This window comes from Callionymus lyra, chromosome 14, assembly GCF_982586985.1.
Source record: "Callionymus lyra chromosome 14, fCalLyr1.hap1.1, whole genome shotgun sequence".
Lineage (NCBI taxonomy): Eukaryota > Metazoa > Chordata > Actinopteri > Syngnathiformes > Callionymidae > Callionymus > Callionymus lyra.
Window position 1 is genome coordinate 9,096,900 of NC_141831.1, and position 18,941 is coordinate 9,115,840.

General features: G+C 38.2%; 4 protein-coding genes across 4 annotated transcripts; 2 read left to right on the top strand and 2 right to left on the bottom strand.

The window, feature by feature from the left end:
* Positions 1 to 69: 69 nt before the first annotated feature.
* Positions 70 to 5,843, bottom strand: LOC148065940 (vitamin K epoxide reductase complex subunit 1-like protein 1). Its single transcript, XM_087807850.1, has 4 exons — positions 5,784 to 5,843; positions 5,258 to 5,493; positions 2,376 to 2,485; positions 70 to 1,505 (listed from the first exon to the last, which is right to left on the bottom strand). The coding sequence occupies exons 1-4, from the start codon at positions 5,805 to 5,807 to the stop codon at positions 1,279 to 1,281; spliced, it is 597 nt and encodes a 198-aa protein (XP_087663976.1). The 5' UTR covers positions 5,808 to 5,843; the 3' UTR covers positions 70 to 1,278.
* Positions 5,844 to 8,002: 2,159 nt separating this feature from the next.
* Positions 8,003 to 15,527, bottom strand: LOC148065941 (vitamin K epoxide reductase complex subunit 1-like protein 1). The gene is made up of 3 exons (XM_087808245.1): positions 15,054 to 15,527; positions 11,552 to 11,661; positions 8,003 to 10,737 (listed from the first exon to the last, which is right to left on the bottom strand). The coding sequence occupies exons 1-3, from the start codon at positions 15,242 to 15,244 to the stop codon at positions 10,511 to 10,513; spliced, it is 528 nt and encodes a 175-aa protein (XP_087664371.1). The 5' UTR covers positions 15,245 to 15,527; the 3' UTR covers positions 8,003 to 10,510.
* Positions 15,528 to 15,662: 135 nt separating this feature from the next.
* LOC148065942 (nuclear protein 2-like) lies at positions 15,663 to 17,193 on the top strand. Its single transcript, XM_087808246.1, has 2 exons — positions 15,663 to 15,978; positions 16,916 to 17,193. The coding sequence occupies exon 1, from the start codon at positions 15,724 to 15,726 to the stop codon at positions 15,955 to 15,957; it is 234 nt and encodes a 77-aa protein (XP_087664372.1). The 5' UTR covers positions 15,663 to 15,723; the 3' UTR covers positions 15,958 to 15,978; positions 16,916 to 17,193.
* A 342-nt stretch (positions 17,194 to 17,535) lies between these two features.
* On the top strand, positions 17,536 to 18,901 carry znhit3 (zinc finger, HIT-type containing 3). Its single transcript, XM_087808250.1, has 5 exons — positions 17,536 to 17,686; positions 17,994 to 18,025; positions 18,118 to 18,183; positions 18,362 to 18,439; positions 18,515 to 18,901. Exons 1-5 carry the CDS (start codon positions 17,577 to 17,579, stop codon positions 18,736 to 18,738), a joined length of 510 nt encoding a protein of 169 aa, XP_087664376.1. The 5' UTR covers positions 17,536 to 17,576; the 3' UTR covers positions 18,739 to 18,901.
* Positions 18,902 to 18,941: the final 40 nt, after the last annotated feature.

Below are 18,941 nucleotides of genomic sequence, written 5' to 3' on the forward strand. Positions count from 1 at the left end.
ATCACTTCCACGTGACAATGACACAATAAAATAAAATAAAAAAGCAAAAAAAAAAAACATCTACCTTCTCCAGTTTCCTTTTAATGCAGTTTGGGTTGAAACAATTTCTCTCTCCAATCGTTCATGTAACACTTTTCCATGTAAGAAAATACAGCATTTTAAAGCATATATGTAACTGCACCGTTTAAATGTGCTCAAAGCTGAGGGGGTTGTTGATTAAATAACACTTAGTACATAATGTTGCTTAATTTGCACAAAAAAAGAAAAAAAAAATGAAGGCGGTATTCTTTAAGATTTAAATATTTTCCTTTTTTAGGTTTGGTGCAAAGCAGTTAAAGCATGCAGCCTTCTTTGTTGTTTGGCATTTCCCGTTAAGGGTTGCCACCATCTTGCTTGTAGTTTAATTTGAGATTAAACTACATAACATTTAGAAGCCAACTAGTGTGTAATTTCATCTCGTATACTTATTCAAACAATTGTTAAAGCAGTGCTGCTCATGAATGGATCACATTTGTAACAGTGTAGTTTGGGTTAACACAGGAGGGTTTCTGTCTCACATGAGGAGTGTCGATTCAACTTGACAATGCAAGAAACATTAAAAGCCAGCAGTGATGACACCGTATCAATAAATCGGATGAAATGGAACAGTTCGGAATTATTATTTTTTTTGTTGCAATAATCAAAAAAAAAAACGAAAACACAAATGGCTTAACCAATGACCCAAAGTCACATTTGTTCCATTGCTATCAAGTTTTAGCGTATGAACCGTAACTCATCTCGACGACATCCACCGCTACCGTTTCCACTTGACATCGCATGTTATCAAGGTCAAACACGCACGCATGAAATGACTCTGCGGGGTGAAGAGGGATGCTTCTGCCACCAGGTCACAAACCTCAGAGCAGACAATCACAGTGTAGCAGCCTTCGCTACCTCGCTTCGCTTACCGAAGAGTAAATTTTCCCACGTTCCCTCTCGGTCGCCTGTCTTCAGGTTCTGAGAGTCATCCTCCACGCTTATGTATTCTGGCCCTCTGCTTGCTCTGGTTGATACCCCAGAATCTCCCGGTGCCCCCATCCCTTTAGTGACTAGAATGTTAAAGCAAAACGAAAATAACGAAAATCAACATCGAGATGTCAGGCCCAACACTTAAGTTAAATTTCTTCATATCATTGTTTGGAAGCAAGGTCTCCTGGTGGCGAGAAAAATGTTCAGAGGTCACATTTCATTTTTTGTCGTTTTCGTTGTTTGTTTTCCTCCAGTCGCTCTCGACAGCTTTTAGTCCCTTTTGGCCTGCAGTTGTTGCTTCCAGGCCTCGTTCAAGTAAACCAGTCGCATGTAGTTGAGAATAAAGAGAATGAAGTTCAGCGCGTACGTTGTGATGCAGATGATGCAAAAGTCCTTCAGGACAAAGTAGAGGATGTAGCCCAGGTAGAGGGAGCCCACCACCGACAAGATGGACGTCGTCATGAGAATAAGTGCAGCCATCGCACTGACAGTCATTCCTGCAGAGAGAAGAAGACGGTTCAAAATTCAAAGGCGACGACCTCCGTAACTTGGCACTTTTTGGCAGCACTAGGACCACTGCGGGGCTCTGAATTTAAAAGCATACATTTTATCGTGATGACATTCTACCCTAACCTGTCACATGAGTTTAGATGTTCAAAGACTGTTGTATGGTTGTGGGGAACATTAGCTGTAAAGTCCAATATGTGGACCCCATGATCTCTATGGCAACATCGAGTACAGATTTGGTTGTGACCAATAAAGTGCATGCATAAGACATGCCTTTTTCTTAACAAGTGAAGTACAAGAGAAGTAAAAGGTAATTTGGCATCAACACTAATTGACTGTGTATTGGCACCAACCTTTGTCTTCCGCATACAAGAAATCCCAAACAAATTGCTTGAATAATTGAAAGTTGATGGTATGAACTTGTGGTTTTTCGTGAGCACATCAATCATAATCAGATTTTTATGTGATGTCCTGTTAAGCCAATATCCCTTTCCAAAATGACATGTCCCTACAGGCTGTAAAATATAACTTTGTATGTCATCAAGTAAAATGAAAGCTAACTCCTCTTTCAGTTACCTTGTGTTAAAGTTTAGTCAAACCTGATTGTTTTAAAGGGCAGCTCTTGTCAATAGACTAGTAAAAATGTCACCAGCATGACTCGTAAACAGTGAGCAACAAGTGCAAGAGAGTACATCATGATGCAATCTATTCCATTTGCCTCCTGTAGGGAAAACAAATAAATTATCCTTTTTTCATGAACTGGATGTATTACAATTTATTTAAACATTTAAACATGAATGCAAGACACGTGAGGTAGTCGATGGTCAACCATACTAGTAAAAGGAAGCAGGAAACGTTACCTAGTAGAAGCTGGAAAGCATAAAAAGCGATTCCGTAGACACTGTTTGGCTGGTTCAGTGCGCTGTCATTCCCAAAAATTGAGCCCAGGAGTCCAAATCCTCGACCCCATCTGAGAGACAAATAAAGCCATGACTTGGTTTTAATGCAAAAAAACATGAAAGCAAAGGACTTCACAACCATATAATTTATCATTGCATTATTTCTTCTCAATATTTATGTATACATGAGGTGAAAAGAGGAAGGTAGAAGCAAGAAACCTAACATATACAGGCCAAAGGTTTTGACACTTAACAGGATCGTCCAAAGTTTTTTGCAATTTTCCGGTCTGGCTGACTTGCATTTCTTAAAGTAATGATTGCCACTTTGAAGAAAGCTAGACATATTTTGAAAATGTGTTTGACGAGTACATAATTTCACTTGTATCCATTCATAGTTTTTGTGCCTTTAGTGATGATCTTCAATCTAAATAGTGGAGAGAAAAAAAAATGAATGAAAGGGTGTGTCCAAAATGTTGGCCTGTACTGTATATATTTTTGTTAATATATTTACTGAACTAGACCCGAATTAAATGGTTAACTATTCTGGTGTCAAACTTATAGAACTTCCAGCTGTTATACTAAGATATGACTAGGGCTGGTTGTTTAACTTTGTACTACCAAAGCTTTTTGGTTGGTGCCGCAAAAGAACCAGAACCGAAGCTTGCTTCATCTTTTGGTGCGCATTTATCAGCCAAACCTTGGATCATTTGTGGATTTTTCGGAAGAGATACTGATAAGTGCAAAAGGCAGAGAATATTCGCTTGATTTGTAACTTGTTGGCAAATGATCTTTTGCACGTTTTTACGGGTTATTTTTTTTTTATTTCTCTTTGATTAAATAACTTGTGGAAGTGGAAATTTACCGCAGCTGAACAAAATAAATGTACGATTTATACTATGTGTAATATAATTTTCTTTTTGTTAGAATTGATTGGTCCTGAAAAAGTAGCATAAACATTATCATATACAAGATCCACCAGTGTGATATTTTTCTCTGAAGGAGAGAAACTAAAGCCGATTTTGAGTTTTTTGCCGATTTAAAAATGTTCTGCTTTGACCGTTATGCTTGTACAGAGAGAGGCTGATGACATTTCCCAACCTAAACTGACAGAGATAAGACATTGATATGTGAACATTTCAAGTCAACAGGTGTTCCCTGTGCCCAGTACTCCCAAACTCCCGCAGCACCGTGTCATTACTTATGTTGCTTTAACAACATATCTCACATACTTGTCAGCATGTGTCACCAACAACCTTCCTCTGGACGTTTCAATGCTAGTGATTTCATTTCTGGAGTTTTCTGTTGGCTACGGAATCTGGGCTTCAAATTGATTGGGACGTTAAGTAGGTTGTGGAGTTAATTTTGACCCAATAATCTTGTGCAAAACTAGACCATTCTGTCCAAGCAGAGCACATTGTTACACACCTTATACAAATACACAGTGATTCACCCTCATACTGTTCAGGATACGTAGGACATTCCAGACATGACGAGGTCCCTCGGCAAAGACAAATATGGACTCATAAAATCCCATAGTAGAGTGAAATGATGACTGATCGGATTTATTTAAGCAGTAAAAAAAAAACTTTGAAGGCTTTACAAACAAGAATTTGTCTGATTGTGCACAAAAATGTGACAGTTGTCATGAGTTTTTTTTTAATGACACCCTTTCTGTTTGAAAATAATTAGAGAGTAAGTAATGTGTTGCTTTAAGTTTGTCTTAAATAAATGTTAGTCTCTATTGTTTCATCAGTGTCTGTTTGTACAAAACTCTTTTCATTTAAATATTAATTAATTAATCCCCAAATACTCCACCTACAAGGGAATTGTTGTTATAAACAAAGCAAGGAGTGATAACAGCTGGCTTGAGGAGGAGTGAAGTCATTATTACACAATAATGATCTCTGCTCTCGTAACCTCTTGTTCGCCTAGACTTCAGACGAATTTGTAATGTAATAACTTCCAAAAATGGTCCTGATGAGGGATTTACTGCATCTAAGGCCTGATACCACACCGGATAAGTATATCATGCGGACCAAAGGCGGTTTGTAATTATTGCGGAGAATGTCGGAAATTTAATCCTGTGCGACTGCGCCTTGTCTGTGATTTCTAATGTAATAATTCTGCCGTAAATTACCTAGTCACCAAAGGTCCACGGGTAAAACTAATCCCGTGCGAGTCTTTAGAGAGGAAGACTTCAACATTTAAAACATGCGAGTGAGTTTGGTTTTCACATAAGTTAACCTTTGTTTAGATCATTTTTCTTTCTCTCTAAAATGGTAAAGTGAAGCAGAGACGGTACAACTACTCGACATCGAACTGCCCGATCATAATTTATGCTTCACCAACAAGTCCTTTAAATATTTTAGTGGATTGTGATTGTTTTTCGTGAAACGTATAACGCTCGGTTCACTAACTTACTCTTCGTGAATGTATATTTCTTGCGTGAGCGAGGACAAGTTACAAAAACAAGGCATACTTATATTTGTGGCCTGAATGGAAACGTATTTAACAGTCCTAAAGAATAGGAGTAAAACTGTAGTTTAGTCGGTGTTACAACGTTTTAATATATTAATATTTTTATTTTATAGAAACATGTGTTCCTGTAAATGAGCCTCCAGCTGCAGCTGCTGATGTAAAGGAGACTTGTCTTTCTGGTATGCTTTTAATTATTATATCATTCTTATTATATATTAATATTCTTTCTCAAATTTTTTTTATGTCTTGCAGTGAAAATATACCCGTACTGTTTCTTTTTTATTAAAAAAAAAACAAACAACTAGTCTGTGTTACAACGTTTCAACCAAAGTAGCAAATGATTTTTTCGAGCGGGCGCTTCTTACCTTGAGCTGAACACTCTCGAGCAGCTAATGGAGCTGCTGACGTCACACAGAGCCTGGAAGCCCGGGTCCCGAGCCGTCTCCCTCTCGACGTGGAAGGCGTAGAGGGAGAGCAGCACGCCGAGCAAGCAGACCAGGAGCCTCGCTATTCTTTCCCACCGAGGGGTGGACACTCTGAGGAAGGGCGCCGCCATCACTCCCGGGTTAACTGAGCCGAGGTTTTCGATTTGCAAAAGATCCTGCGACAAACAATACATGTTGTTTTTTTCAACCTTTAGTGCAATAGCCAAGTTAAACTACGCTCAAAATTCCGTAAAATAGGGCGAGTGAGGTGAAGAGTTTGGCGTCAGTGTAACTCAGAATATCATTGTAAAGTTAAATTATACTGAATTTAAAATCCTCTTTCTCCCCCCGTAGAACTCTCTTTTTTGCTTCCTCACCTCAATTCATAGTTGATTTAACGCAGGTGAACATCCACTTATAGAGTAAGTTAGAAATGATGGACTTTTAGTACTGTAAAGATACTCACCATTCCGTCTTTACAAGCGCACATCTTCTACCGCTCACTTGTAGATTACTTTAAACACATATTGAAGCTGCGACTGTTGCTTCTCCTTCCAGAGTGACATCACAAAGATGTGGACTTTAGAGAAGAGCACCAGCCAAAGGCCAGAGGCTCCGTGGAATACCTTTAAATTCTAATCAAAGAAAACAATGTTCTCTTAACTAAAAACAACCCCAATATTTCAAATACTTGACATGTTTATATTTATTATTTTTAACAGGTTTTAATAAGGGTTACATGTATATGGTAAATCGCTGAAGCTGACTTGGCATATATTCAGCTGTAAAATAAAAACCGTCAGAGCAAACGTCTCTCGAGACACATTTTAACTGTCACCTGTTGTGCTAGCTGCAATGCTCGTCCTTTAGCATAGTTGACCATAATCCATAGAGTGGTGTTTTGATTAAAAAAGAATGAATGAAAACAATTATTAATTTCAGCCTTGATGGTCATTGAACATGGTCAGAACCATTTTGGTTAGATCTTGTCTTTTTTTTGTTGTTGTAGATTTGGCTTGAAAACGTCTGAATTGATCATCAAGGACTTCAACTTCCTCAAGCGGTTGAGAAGGAACTCCTTCTACACCAGCAACAACCTGTGTCCAATGAAGGTAAGGTACAAAACTTTATTGATCCCTTCGGAGGTCTCCTTCGGGAGTGTTTTTTTTCCAATAGCCAATACATACAGCAATTTCTACAGATCTGTGATCATCCCGCCATTGTGGTAAATAAGACGATAAATAACATAATGTAGGCGCACCAAATGCTGAGTTGGATTAATGCATACATTTAAGTTATTTATCTCAAAAATAGGAGCGGAAAAGTGGTCACTTATATTCTCGAATGATGACTTATACACAACCTTCGCTAGAAGTGTCACTCACATGATATTCTTTTAAATTTTTAAATGGTTACAACTAAACATTTATCATATATAAAAAAACAAACGTTTTTTTCCGCTTATTTAAATGCGAAAATGCAATTATTAAAGGTCAATTTCTTCAAGAAATCATAGATCTCTAAACTGCTTCATTAAATTTATAAATAAAAAATAAACTTGCACTTTAATATTACAATTGTGTTGTAAATATAAATTAAAACATTAGTTCAGAATCATCTTAGGAAAACAGGCTGAAATTTCGGTTTAACAATGTTAATCTTTTGGTTATGCTTTTTAATCTTTTTATTCATATAAATTAGGTGCTCTAGGAAAGATACTTTAAAGATATATTTGTGAACTATTAGGTCTAAGTATAAAGTTTACCTTTAATGAAAAAAAACAAAGACAAAATCCCTTGTATGACATTTTTCTTTTGTATTTTGATCATGGGAGCTAATTGATCAAAGGGCACCGAGCTACCCATGAGCCTTTTTTTGTTGGAACCGTTTAGTTGTTGAGAGAAACAATAATCTTATTTTATGACCCCATTTTTGCATGGCTGGAGGTAGTTTGGTACCTGGTAGAACTAGGTACTAAAATAAGGGCAGGGCAGCTACACCACAAGCTCCGCCCTGTCATTGACAGTCATGTTCTCATGGGCCTAAGACAGATGTGTTACAATTGAAGCAGTGTTGGAATCCACACCCTGTTCTGTGAGCTGTCCTTTGTTGTCAAACACTCCTCGCCTAAGATCCAAGGCACAGGTCCAAGAGTGTCTTCACACGAAACTAAGTAATTTACATTAACAGGGATGTTATTGTTTGAGCCCATTTGATGCAATGTTTGGAAAATACTGATGAATAATTAGAAAATGAACAAGTTTTACCATTTGAGTGACCTTTGACCCCACTTGATAGTTTAATGGGTACATTTTCTAATGTTGCATCTATAGTGTGCTTTCTTTAATTTAAATACTTTTGACAGTCTTTTAAATTCAACTTTTAATAACATAAGATCAGAGTGGAACATGACAAAGTGTAGTAGCAACAATTCTATTATAAATTTTATTAACCGGTGGTTTTATATATATGTATTTCTACTCTAGAAATGATAGATCATGCTTCTCATTATGTCAAAGCTAGGAAATGTGGTTTTGTTGTACTTCAAATGATAAACCATATTTTTCTTCAGGACGCTTGAGTACATTATTTGTAAATCTTGACTAAATTTGACTTTGACACAGTGTCCTGTCACCACTTTTCACACATGAATAATATTGACAATGAGTTGAAATGACAGTTGACTTCAGAGGGAATGTTTTAATGGTAGATCACTTCCACGTGACAATGACACAATAAAATAAAATAAAAAACAAAAACAAAAAAAAACATCTACCTTCTCCAGTTTCCTTTTTAATGCAGTTTGGGTTGAAACAATTTCTCTCTCCAATCGTTCATGTAACACTTTTCCATGTAAGAAAATACAGCATTTTAAAACATATTTGGCAATACAGAAGCAAACCCACTACGACGGATCTCCACAAAGAAAAAAAGTATGCTGACACATGGATTCCTAGCCCCTTCTCAGCCCTTGACCTTCTTCTAAAATAATCTTGAATGTTAACAGTCTAAACAGCTAAAATTAGTGATGACTGACACGCGTGTCCTAGCTTGACGGAAAAAAAAAGAAAAAAAAAAGTGGAAGGACGACAAAATCGGATTCAAATCTGGAGAAACCAATTGGTCGGGTAAGGAAGTGCCGGTTTTTTATTTTTCACAAGGCTGATACTTTTGCTCGTCTTTGGCTCGAGGCCTGGTGATCAAACAGAAGGCACTTGAGTTGACATGTGGTAATGTGATGGTGCTGGCGTAGAACTCGGAGCCTGACTCGATACCTAATAATAAAAGCGCTCAATAGCCAGAGTTTGACCTGAAATAGTTACATGTAACTGCACCGTTTAAAAGTGCTCAAAGCTGAGGGGGTTGTTGATTAAATAACACTTAGTACATTATGTTGCTTAATTTGCACAAAAATGAAAAAAAAATTAAGGCGGTATTCTTTAAGATTTAAATATTTTCCTTTTTTAGGTTTGGTGCAAAGCAGTTAAAGCATGCAGCCTTCTTTGTTTTTTGGCATTTCCCGTTAAGGGTTGCCACCATCTTGCTTGTAGTTTAATTTGAGATTAAACTACATAACATTTAGAAGCCAACTAGTGTGTAATTTCATCTCGTATACTTATTCAAACAATTGTTAAAGCAGTGCTGCTCATGAATGGATCACATTTGTAACAGTGTAGTTTGGGTTAACACAGGAGGGTTTCTGTCTCACATGAGGAGTGTGGATTCAACTTGACAATGCAAGAAACATTAAAAGCCAGCAGTGATGACACCGTATCAATAAATCGGATGAAATGGAACAGTTCGGAATTATTATTTTTTTGTTGCAATAATAAAAAAAAAAAAACGAAAACACAAATGGCTTAACCAATGACCCAAAGTCACATTTGTTCCATTGCTATCAAGTTTTAGCGTATGAACCGTAACTCATCTCGACGACATCCACCGCTACCGTTTCCACTTGACATCGCATGTTATCAAGGTCAAACACGCACGCATGAAATGACTCTGCGAGGTGAAGAGGGATGCTTCTGCCACCAGGCCACAAACCTCAGAGCAGACAATCACAGTGTAGCAGCCTTCGCTACCTCGCTTCGCTTACCGAAGAGGGAGAAACACTTCACTGGTAGAATAATTTACAAAACAAAAAGCCGTCACAAAAATAAATGCCTTAGAGGCGAGACAACAGAAAGTGGTGTTAACGAGACATTGACCCCGCCCACCCTCCCTCAAAAAAACAAAACAAAATTCAACTTAATCCTTTAGGCACATAAGTCGTATGGATCCACTTGTGTGGAGGTCAGGAATGCTTTTCACACGATACCCCAGAAACGTGTTTTCACTGAACATGTGAAGAACCATTGGTTTTATGTAAAATGTGTCGGCAGGTTCAGGAGCAGAAACCACTCGTAACACACGTGTGAGCTGCAGGTCTGACCAAGGATACCAGACTTCCACCGCGTGCCCCTTGTTTACTTAACAGTCCCCCTCCAGTGATCACGTTTGGTTACATTTCTTACGTTCCCTTCTGGGTTTTTCTTTTGCCACACCTAGCCTGGAATATTGCTTGGCTGCTATTTACAGAATTGCAATACAAACTACTGACGGACAATAACTCGCATTGTCACGTTTATTCTTAGTGGTCCTTTAACAAAATCTAACGTGTAAACATGAAAAAAAAATAAAACGTTTGTTTCAAAACAAACAAGGACCATAACTGTGAGTGTTTTTTTGTTGCAAGGTATGGAACTTTTAGTGCAGATCTGCTGTGCAGCGATAACTAACCAGTTCAAGTAAACCCCTCCCCGCAAAATTTTCCCACGTTCCCTCTCGGTCGCCCGTCTTCAGGTTCTGAGAGTCATCCTCCACGCTTATGTATTCTGGCCCTCTGCTTGCTCTGGTTGATACCCCAGAATCTCCCGGTGCCCCCATCCCTTTAGTGACTAGAATGTTAAAGCAAAACGAAAATAAAAACAAACCTTTCGCTCACAAATTCCTCCGTTTGCAATCAACATCGAGATGTCAGGCCCAACACTTAAGTTAAATTTCTTCATATTTTTTTTTTGAACACACAGCAGAATGAACATTGTTTGGAAGCAAGGTCTCCTGGTGGCGAGTAAAATGTTCAGAGGTCACATTTCATTTTTTGTCGTTTTCGTTGTTTGTTTGTTTTCCTCCTGTCGCTCTCGACAGCTTTTAGTCCCTTTTGGCCTGCAGTTGTTGCTTCCAGGCCTCGTTCAAGTAAACCAGTCGCTTGTAGTTGAGAATAAAGAGAATGAAGTTCAGCGCGTACGTTGTGATGCAGATGATGCAAAAGTCCTTCAGGACAAAGTAGAGGATGTAGCCCAGGTAGAGGGAGCCCACCACCGACAAGATGGACGTCGTCATGAGAATAAGTGCAGCCATCGCACTGACAGTCATTCCTGCAGAGAGAAGGAGACGGTTCAAAATTCAAAGGCGACGACCTCCGTAACTTGGCACTTTTTGGCAGCACTAGGACCACTGCGGGGCTCTGAATTTAAAAGCATACATTTTATCGTGATGACATTCTACCCTAACCTGTCACATGAGTTTAGATGTTCAAAGACTGTTGTATGGTTGTGGGGAACATTAGCTGTGAAGTCCAATATGTGGACCCCATGATCTCTATGGCAACATCGAGTACAGATTTGGTTGTGACCAATAAAGTGCATGCATGAGAAGTAAAAGGTAATTTGGCATCAACACTAATTGACTGTGTATTGGCACCAACCTTTGTCTTCCGCATACAAGAAATCCCAAACAAATTGCTTGAATAATTGAAAGTTGATGGTATGAACTTGTGGTTTTTCGTGTGCACATCAATCATAATCAGATTTTTATGTGATGTCCTGTTAAGCCAATATCCCTTTTTCCAAAATGACATGTCATCAAGTAAAGTGAAAGCTAACTCCTCTTTCAGTTACCTTGTCTTAAAGTTTAGTCAAACCTGATTGTTTTAAAGGGCAGCTCTTGTCAATAGACTAGTAAAAATGTCACCAGCATGACTCGTAAACAGTGAGCAACAAGTGCAAGAGAGTACATCATAATGCAATCTATTCCATTTGCCTCCTGTAGGAAAAACAAAAATTATCCTTTTTTCATAAACTCATCTCAACTGGATGTATTACAATTTATTTAAACATTTAAACATGAATGCAAGACACGTGAGGTAGTCGATGGTCAATCATACTAGTAAAAGGAAGCAGGAAACGTTACCTAGTAGAAGCTGGAAAGCATAAAAAGCGATTCCGTAGACACTGTTTGGCTGGTTCAGTGCGCTGTCATTCCCAAAAATTGAGCCCAGGAGTCCAAATCCTCGACCCCATCTGAGAGACAAATAAAGCCATGACTTGGTTTTAATACAAAAAAAACATGAAAGCAAAGGACTTCACAACCATATCATTTATCATTGCATTATTTCTTCTCAATATTTAGGTATACATGAGGTGAAAAGAGGAAGGTAGAAGCAAGAAACCTAACATATAGAGGCCAAAAGTTTTGACACTTAACAGGATCATTCAAATAATAAATAAATCATTCAAGTTTTTTGCAATTTTCCGGTCTGGCTGACTCGCATTTCTTAAAGTAATGATTGCCACTTTGAAAAAATGAGACATACTTTCAAAATGTGTTTGACGAGTACATAATTTCACTTGCATTCATTATTTTTGTGCTTTTAGTGATGATCTACATAGTGGCAAGAAATTAAGAAATTAATTGAATGAACTTTTGGCCTGTACTGTATATATTTTTGTTAATAAACCTACTGAACCCGAATTAAATTGTTAACTATTCTGGTGTCAAGCTAATAGAAGTTCCAGGTGTTATACTAAGATATGACTAGGGCTGGTCATTTAACTTTGGTTATTTTGTGGCACCAACCAAAATGCTTCGGTAGTACAGAGTATCGAAATTTGCTTCGTCTTTCAGTGCACATTTGTGAGCAAAACCTTGGATCATTTCTGGATTTTTCGGAAGAAATACTGATAAGTGCAAAAGTTAGAGAACATTCGCAACTTGTTAGCAAAAGATCTTTTGCACTGGAAATTATGTTTTTTAATTTCTCTTTGATTAAATAACTTACATACTACATTAAACACAGCTGAACAAAATAAAAATACAATTTATACTATGTGTAATATTAAATAGTTTTTGTTAGAATTGATTGGTCCTGAAAAAGTAGTATAAACATAATCATATACAAGATCCACCAGTGTGTTATTTTTCTCTGAAGGAGAGAAACTAAAGCCGATTTTGAGTTTTTTGCCGATTTAAAAATGTTCTGCTTTGACCGTTATGCTTGTACAGAGAGAGGCTGATGACATTTCCCAACCTAAACTGACAGAGATAAGACATTGATATGTGAACATTTCAAGTCAACAGGTGTTCCCTGTGCCCAGTACTCCCAAACTCCCGCAGCACTGTGTCATTACCTATGTTGCTTTAACAACATATCTCACATACTTGTCAGCATGTGTCACCAACAACCTTCCTCTGGACGTTTCAATGCTAGTGATTTCATTTCTGGAGTTTTTCTGTTGGCTATGGAATCTGGGCTTCAAATTGATTGGGACGTTAAGTAGGTTGTGGAGTTAATTTTGACCCAATAATCTTGTGCAAAACTAGACCATTCTGTCCAAGCAGAGCACATTGTTACACACCTTATACAAATACACAGTGATTCACCCTCATACTGTTCAGGATACGTAGGACATTCCAGACATGACGAGGTCCCTCGGCAAAGACAAATATGGACTCATAAAATCCCATAGTAGAGTGAAATGATGACTGATCGGATTTTTTTAAGCAGTAAAAAAAAAAAAACTTGGAAGGCTTTACAAACAAGAATTGTCTGATCGTGCACAAAAATGTGACGGTTGGCATGAGTTTTTTTTTAATGACACCCTTTCTGTTTGAAGATAATTAGAGAGTAACTAATGTGTTCTTTTAAGTGTGTCTTAAATAAATGTTAGTCTCTATTGTATCATCAGTGTCTGTTTGTACAAAACTTTCTTCATTGAAATATTGACATTAGAAAATTATCTTAAGCCCCGCCCACTGAAAAGTGTTTTTTTTTTTTCTGGAGAGGAAATATTGTTTACCATGTGTTTACAGGCACTCTTCTGTGATTGGTCAAGCGTGGAGGTTTGTCACCACACACCCTTAATCCCTGAACACTCCACCTACAAGGGACTTGTTGTGTAAACAAAGCAAGGAGTGATTACAACTGGCTTGAGGAGGAGTGAAGTCATTATTACACAATAATGATCTCTGCTCTCGTAACCTCTCGTTCGCCCAGACTTCAGACGGGGGAGAACTTTATAATGTTATAACTTCAAAACGTGGTCCTGATGAGGGACTTACTGCATCTAAAGCCCGATTCACACCGGATAAGTATTACCTGTGGACCTTTGGTGATTTGTAATAATTGCAGAGAATGTCGGAGATTTAATTCAGTGTGAATTCGCCATGTCAGTGATTTCTAATTTAATTAATTCTGCCGTAAATTACCTAGTCACCAAAGGTCCACGGGTAAAACTAATCCCGTGCCAGTCTTTAGAGAGGAAGACTTCAACATTTAAAACATGCGAGTGAGTTTGGTTTACAAATTAGTTGACCTTTGATTACGTTTTTTCTTTCTCTCTAAAATGGTAAAGTGAAGCACAGACGGTACAACTACCTGACATCGAACTGCCCGATCATAATTTATGCTTCACCAACAAGTCCTTTAAATATTTTAGTGGATTGTGATTGTTTTTCGTGAAACGCTCGGTTCACTAACTTACTCTTGCGTGAGCGAGGACAAGATCCCAAAACAAGGCCAACGTATGTTTGTGGCCTGAATGGAAACGTATTTAACAGACCTAGAGAATACAAGTAAAACTGTAGTTTAGTCGGTGTTACACTGTTTTAATGTTTTCATATTTTCATTTTATAGAAACACGTGTTCCGGTAAATGAGCCTCCAGCTGCAGCTGCTGATGTAAAGAAGACTCGTCTTTCTGGTATGCTTTTAATTATATCATTCTTATTATATATTAATATTATTTCTCAAATCTTTTTTTACGTTGTGCAGTGAAAATATACTTCTACCGTTTCCTGTTTATTAAAAAAAAACTACTAGTCTGTGTTGCAACGTTTAAACCTGAATAGCAAATCATTCATGACCCACAATGTTACCCACTGTGGGCACAACTCACTGAACCTGTCAGACCGCCACGCAAGAGCCGGTTGGTTCCTCTTGGAGCGTCTGGTTGTTGTGGGTGTGATCCGACTCAACAGTGTCAGCGGTGTGACAGCTCCACCGGTTTGTGGCTCCACGTTCATTTTAAAAGGCAAGGACTTGTCAACAGTTAGCATGACAACATTGGACATAACGTCGAATACTGAACCATTGGTCACACGAGACTTGTCTTATAGATATGAGAACGAGCTCTTGTATAGTACGAGCGGTTAAAGTCGTTTAAATGGGATATAGTGTTGGAAATACAAAGGGTATAGCCTTCTTGCTAGCGTTAGCATTGTTAGCATTCTTGCTATAGCAAGTTATTTTTGCAAGTTGCTAGCTTGTGTTTGACTGACAAAACATTGCTCAACGCCGGCAAACGTAGACACACACACGCCATACCCGGGGGTGTGTGTGTTGTTGGCCAGACCCGGTGCCTTTCCCTTACAATAGCAGCGGCTCCTTTTTTTTTTTTCGAGCGGGCGCTTCTTACCTTGAGCTGAACACTCTCGAGCAGCTAATGGAGCTGCTGACGTCACACAGAGCCTGGAAGCCCGGGTCCCGAGCCGTCTCCCTCTCGACGTGGAAGGCGTAGAGGGAGAGCAGCACGCCGAGCAAGCAGACCAGGAGCCTCGCTATTCTTTCCCACCGAGGGGTGGACACTCTGAGGACGGGCGCCGCCATCACTCCCGGGCCTTGCGCTGGAGACACGCATACACACGCACGCAGCAGCGAGAGAGTCTCCGCCTGTGAGACGTGGAGCGCGTCAGTGGGCGGAGCCTCGAGGCGCGGGACTTCCGGTCGCGGACGCTTCTGGGAGAAAATCTCGTCGGCGGCTAAATGTTAAATTAAAAAGGATTAAAATTGTCCCTCGATTATCTATTAATTCAACCATTATTTTTATTTAAAAAAAATCGTGATCTGAAGCGCTAAATAAAGATTTATGAAAAATAAAAATAATAGCGAGGGGATTTAAAAACTAATGGACATCTAGGTGATAAAAGTATTTAAACGAGCGTAATAAAGGACATTTAAAAAAAAAAAGTTAACCTAATGGCTTGTAGACTTGCGCTTTCATCACGTGACCGCGTGTATATAAACAGAGTGTGACATCATCTGTTGTTTACTTGCGACGGAGAGTTTCGAGAGAGAGCTGTCGAAAAATGGCGAAAGAAATGGAGATATTCGTCTCCTTCGAGCAGGCGTTCTACGACGAGTACGACTACTATAACCTCAACGAGTACTCGTGCAACGCCGCGGGGAAAGGACGGTCCAAGCGCGAGATGGAGCTGAACACCAACCGACACCTGCCCGCCGGACACGAGAGGAAGATCGCCGAGAAATATCAAAACAGCGAGATGAAGAGGAGAAGAACCAAGAGCTCCTCGTCGCCTTGATGGTTCTCGTTTTGATTCAAGGTACCGCTATTTGTTTTTTCTTGACACTGGTTGTGATGGGTACAAGGTGTTCCTCCTTCAACCCAGATGGAAAAATAAACTAGGCCGCGTTTGTTTTTGTTCACATTCCACTGGCCTTGAACTGTTTAGAGACATTTGACACAGTCGGTAAAACATTGTTTCTTTAATCTTAACACGTTTATAATGGCTATTAATTTACTATATAGTTGCTCCAATCCACAATTTGATTGATGATCTCGATAATAAATGTAATGCCATTACTTGGATTGAATGTTAAGTTTCAGTTGAATGTTTTTAGAGGTAATACATTATGTTGTAACGCCTAGTAATAATCCCTGGTACACGGTTAAAAAAAAGTCCCTCTGATCCACATGAGCGAGTTATTGTTTATGCTGTAGGTTGAACAAGTTAACTAACTAAGTAAGTCATTTTTATTTGTATAGCGCTTTTCCAGACCAAGGTCACAAAGGGCTTAAACAATCAAAACAATATTCAATAAAGTATATACTTTAAAGGGCGTGGATAAAACTGATAACAAAGCAGGAGTTCCAGAAAATCAAGGAAAAGCCTGAACAAATAAAAACGTCTTGAGATGTTTCTTAAAGGAGTCAGTAGATCCATCAAACACAAAGAGAGAGGAAGATCGTTCCAAAGCTTAGGAGCAACAGCTTGGAAGGATTTCTCTCCTCTGTAATGCCATTACTTGGATTGAATGTTACATTTAAATACTACATTTAAATTTAAAGTTTTTGTCTAATAAATCAAAGCTTTTATTTAATTTTTTAGAGCTACTACATTATGTTTTAACGCCCCGTAATAATCCCTGGTACACGATTAAAAAAAGCCAAAATTCCCTCCGATCCACATGAGCGAGTCACTGTTTATGCTGTACTTGAACAAGTTAATGGGTTTGTTTTCCCTTTTTTTTCCTCCACAGAGGCTGGATTTCCCCGTGTTGACTGTGGCAAACGTGTCTCCTCCCTCCCTGACCCAGTGACTGAAGTGCTGCGATGGCAGGATCACGAGGGAGCTCACTTTTAATTCCATACTCCTCCCTGTAACAGGACCATCATCGCTTCTCGTGTTACAGTTGTGCGAGGAAGAGTTTAACTGTGTGTAGCTCAAGAGGTGTGTTATGAGTACATTGTACAAGACATCACATGATGTTACGGATGTATTGACATTTTAATAAAAGTCGATGTTTATTAAAACCTACATGAGATGTTTGTCTTTAATATAAAACCAATGTGTTGGATTGTATTATATGTTTGAAACGCATAAACAATTAAATAGTTCAGAAAGAAAACATGACCTCTCACCTACTTGGAAGAAATATAAACAGAAAAAAAGTCTTGTGATGACACTGCAGGTAGTAAATGACGAGACATGAACAAACAATCGATGCAAATTAAGAACTACATTTACTCGATAGTATACTATGTATAGATTAAAAAAATTGTTTTGAAATGTTTTCATATATTTTGAAACGTCTATTGTTAAATTGAGATTTTATTTTGAAAGCCGGAAGTCGAGACGACACAACGGATGCGCGTTTCCTTGTATATGTATACACACGTGTGTGCCTCACTGGAGAACCTATGTTGAAGAGCGAATCTTCCGATTTGTCAAAGACCAACAGAATGCAGATTTGTAGTGTTTGCAGTGAGCAAGAGACGAAGTACAGATGTCCTGCCTGCCAAATAAAATAGTAAGTCAATCGAATTTCCGGTGGGAATGCTGTGTAGCTAACCGTTAGCATCCGTGTTAATGTGGTATCCGACTTGGAAATGTCATGGTGGTTAATGTGTTAAATTATGCTTTTGTGTCTTATTATTTCTTTGAAAGTTGATATACTTAGTTACAGAATAGCTATTAGATGTATAATTAAGCTGGATTTGTTTGTGTTCCTGAACGTCTCACCACCTCACGCTACGGCGTCTTGTGTGGTTAAAAACGAAACTCAATTTTAATGTGCAAGAAATAACTTCATCAAAATCAATCTTTTCCTCCTCCAGTTGTTCACTTGGCTGTTACAAAACACATAAAGGTAAGTGTATGAACATTTACTACTCTACTAGTTTACATTTAATGTTCATACACCTTGAAATATTTTTTAAATATTTTTATTTTGTTTTATAGAAACATGTGTTCCGGTAAATATGCCTCCAGCTACAGTTGCTGATGTTAAGGAAACCCGTCTTTCTGGTATGCTTTTAATTATTTTATCATTCTTATTATATATTAATATTCTTTCTCAAATCTTTTTTAATGTTGTGCAGCGAAAATATACTTGTAATGTTTCTTGTTTATTAAAAAATACAACTTGTGGAAAGTCTTTATTGATTTCTTATCAATCTGAAGTTAAAGCTGTCGCTTTTCACAGATGATTTGAATTTCGATGATCTCCTTTATGAAGAGGAAATAACCGATAAAGTGCTTCTTCAACACCTCCAGCGATTAGGTATGAATATTTAATAAAAATATATCTTTGAATTATTAATTGTTCACTTGTAACATTCCATAATTTAATCTGTAGCCCAGTCAAAAGAGCTGAAGGATCTTCTCTGCAACCCACATCTGAGACGGTTGCTGCAGACCGTCGACAGCGCAGACAATAAAGATGAGGCGATGAAGTCGGCCATGCAGGAGCCTTTGTTTGTGGAGTTTTCCAATCGATGTCTGAAGGTTGTAGAAAATGAACCCAAGCAACTTCCTTATGCAGATGGTGATGATGATGATGATGACGATGATGATTTTTAAAAAAATGTCTATCATGTTAATTGTATATATATATATATTTTAATAATTGTTTTAGTTTATATTTTACAATGATTTGTTGAATATTTAATTAAGAACAAAACAAGTTCACCTTTGGTCATGTTTGGTCAATTTATTTCAAGAACACAATAAAACATGAACACAATTCAAGTTTTCATACGACTATTTTCTATATTCCCTCATGT

Coding starts and splice junctions, on each gene's coding strand:
- LOC148065941 (XM_087808245.1), bottom strand. CDS start 15,244: ATGGCGGCGCCCGTCCTCAGAGTGTCCACCCCTCGGTGGGAAAGAATA. Junction 11,662..15,053: donor TCGAGAGTGTTCAGCTCAAG/GTAAGAAGCGCC, acceptor TTTGTCTCTCAG/ATGGGGTCGAGGATTTGGAC. Junction 10,738..11,551: donor TGCTTTCCAGCTTCTACTAG/GTAACGTTTCCT, acceptor TTCTCTCTGCAG/GAATGACTGTCAGTGCGATG.
- LOC148065940 (XM_087807850.1), bottom strand. CDS start 5,807: ATGTGCGCTTGTAAAGACGGAATG. Junction 5,494..5,783: donor GCGCTTGTAAAGACGGAATG/GTGAGTATCTTT, acceptor TGTTTGTCGCAG/GATCTTTTGCAAATCGAAAA. Junction 1,506..2,375: donor TGCTTTCCAGCTTCTACTAG/GTAACGTTTCCT, acceptor TTCTCTCTGCAG/GAATGACTGTCAGTGCGATG.
- znhit3 (XM_087808250.1), top strand. CDS start 17,577: ATGTTGAAGAGCGAATCTTCCGATTTGTCAAAGACCAACAGAATGCAG. Junction 17,687..17,993: donor CCTGCCTGCCAAATAAAATA/GTAAGTCAATCG, acceptor TTCCTCCTCCAG/TTGTTCACTTGGCTGTTACA. Junction 18,440..18,514: donor TCAACACCTCCAGCGATTAG/GTATGAATATTT, acceptor TTTAATCTGTAG/CCCAGTCAAAAGAGCTGAAG.
- LOC148065942 (XM_087808246.1), top strand. CDS start 15,724: ATGGCGAAAGAAATGGAGATATTCGTCTCCTTCGAGCAGGCGTTCTAC.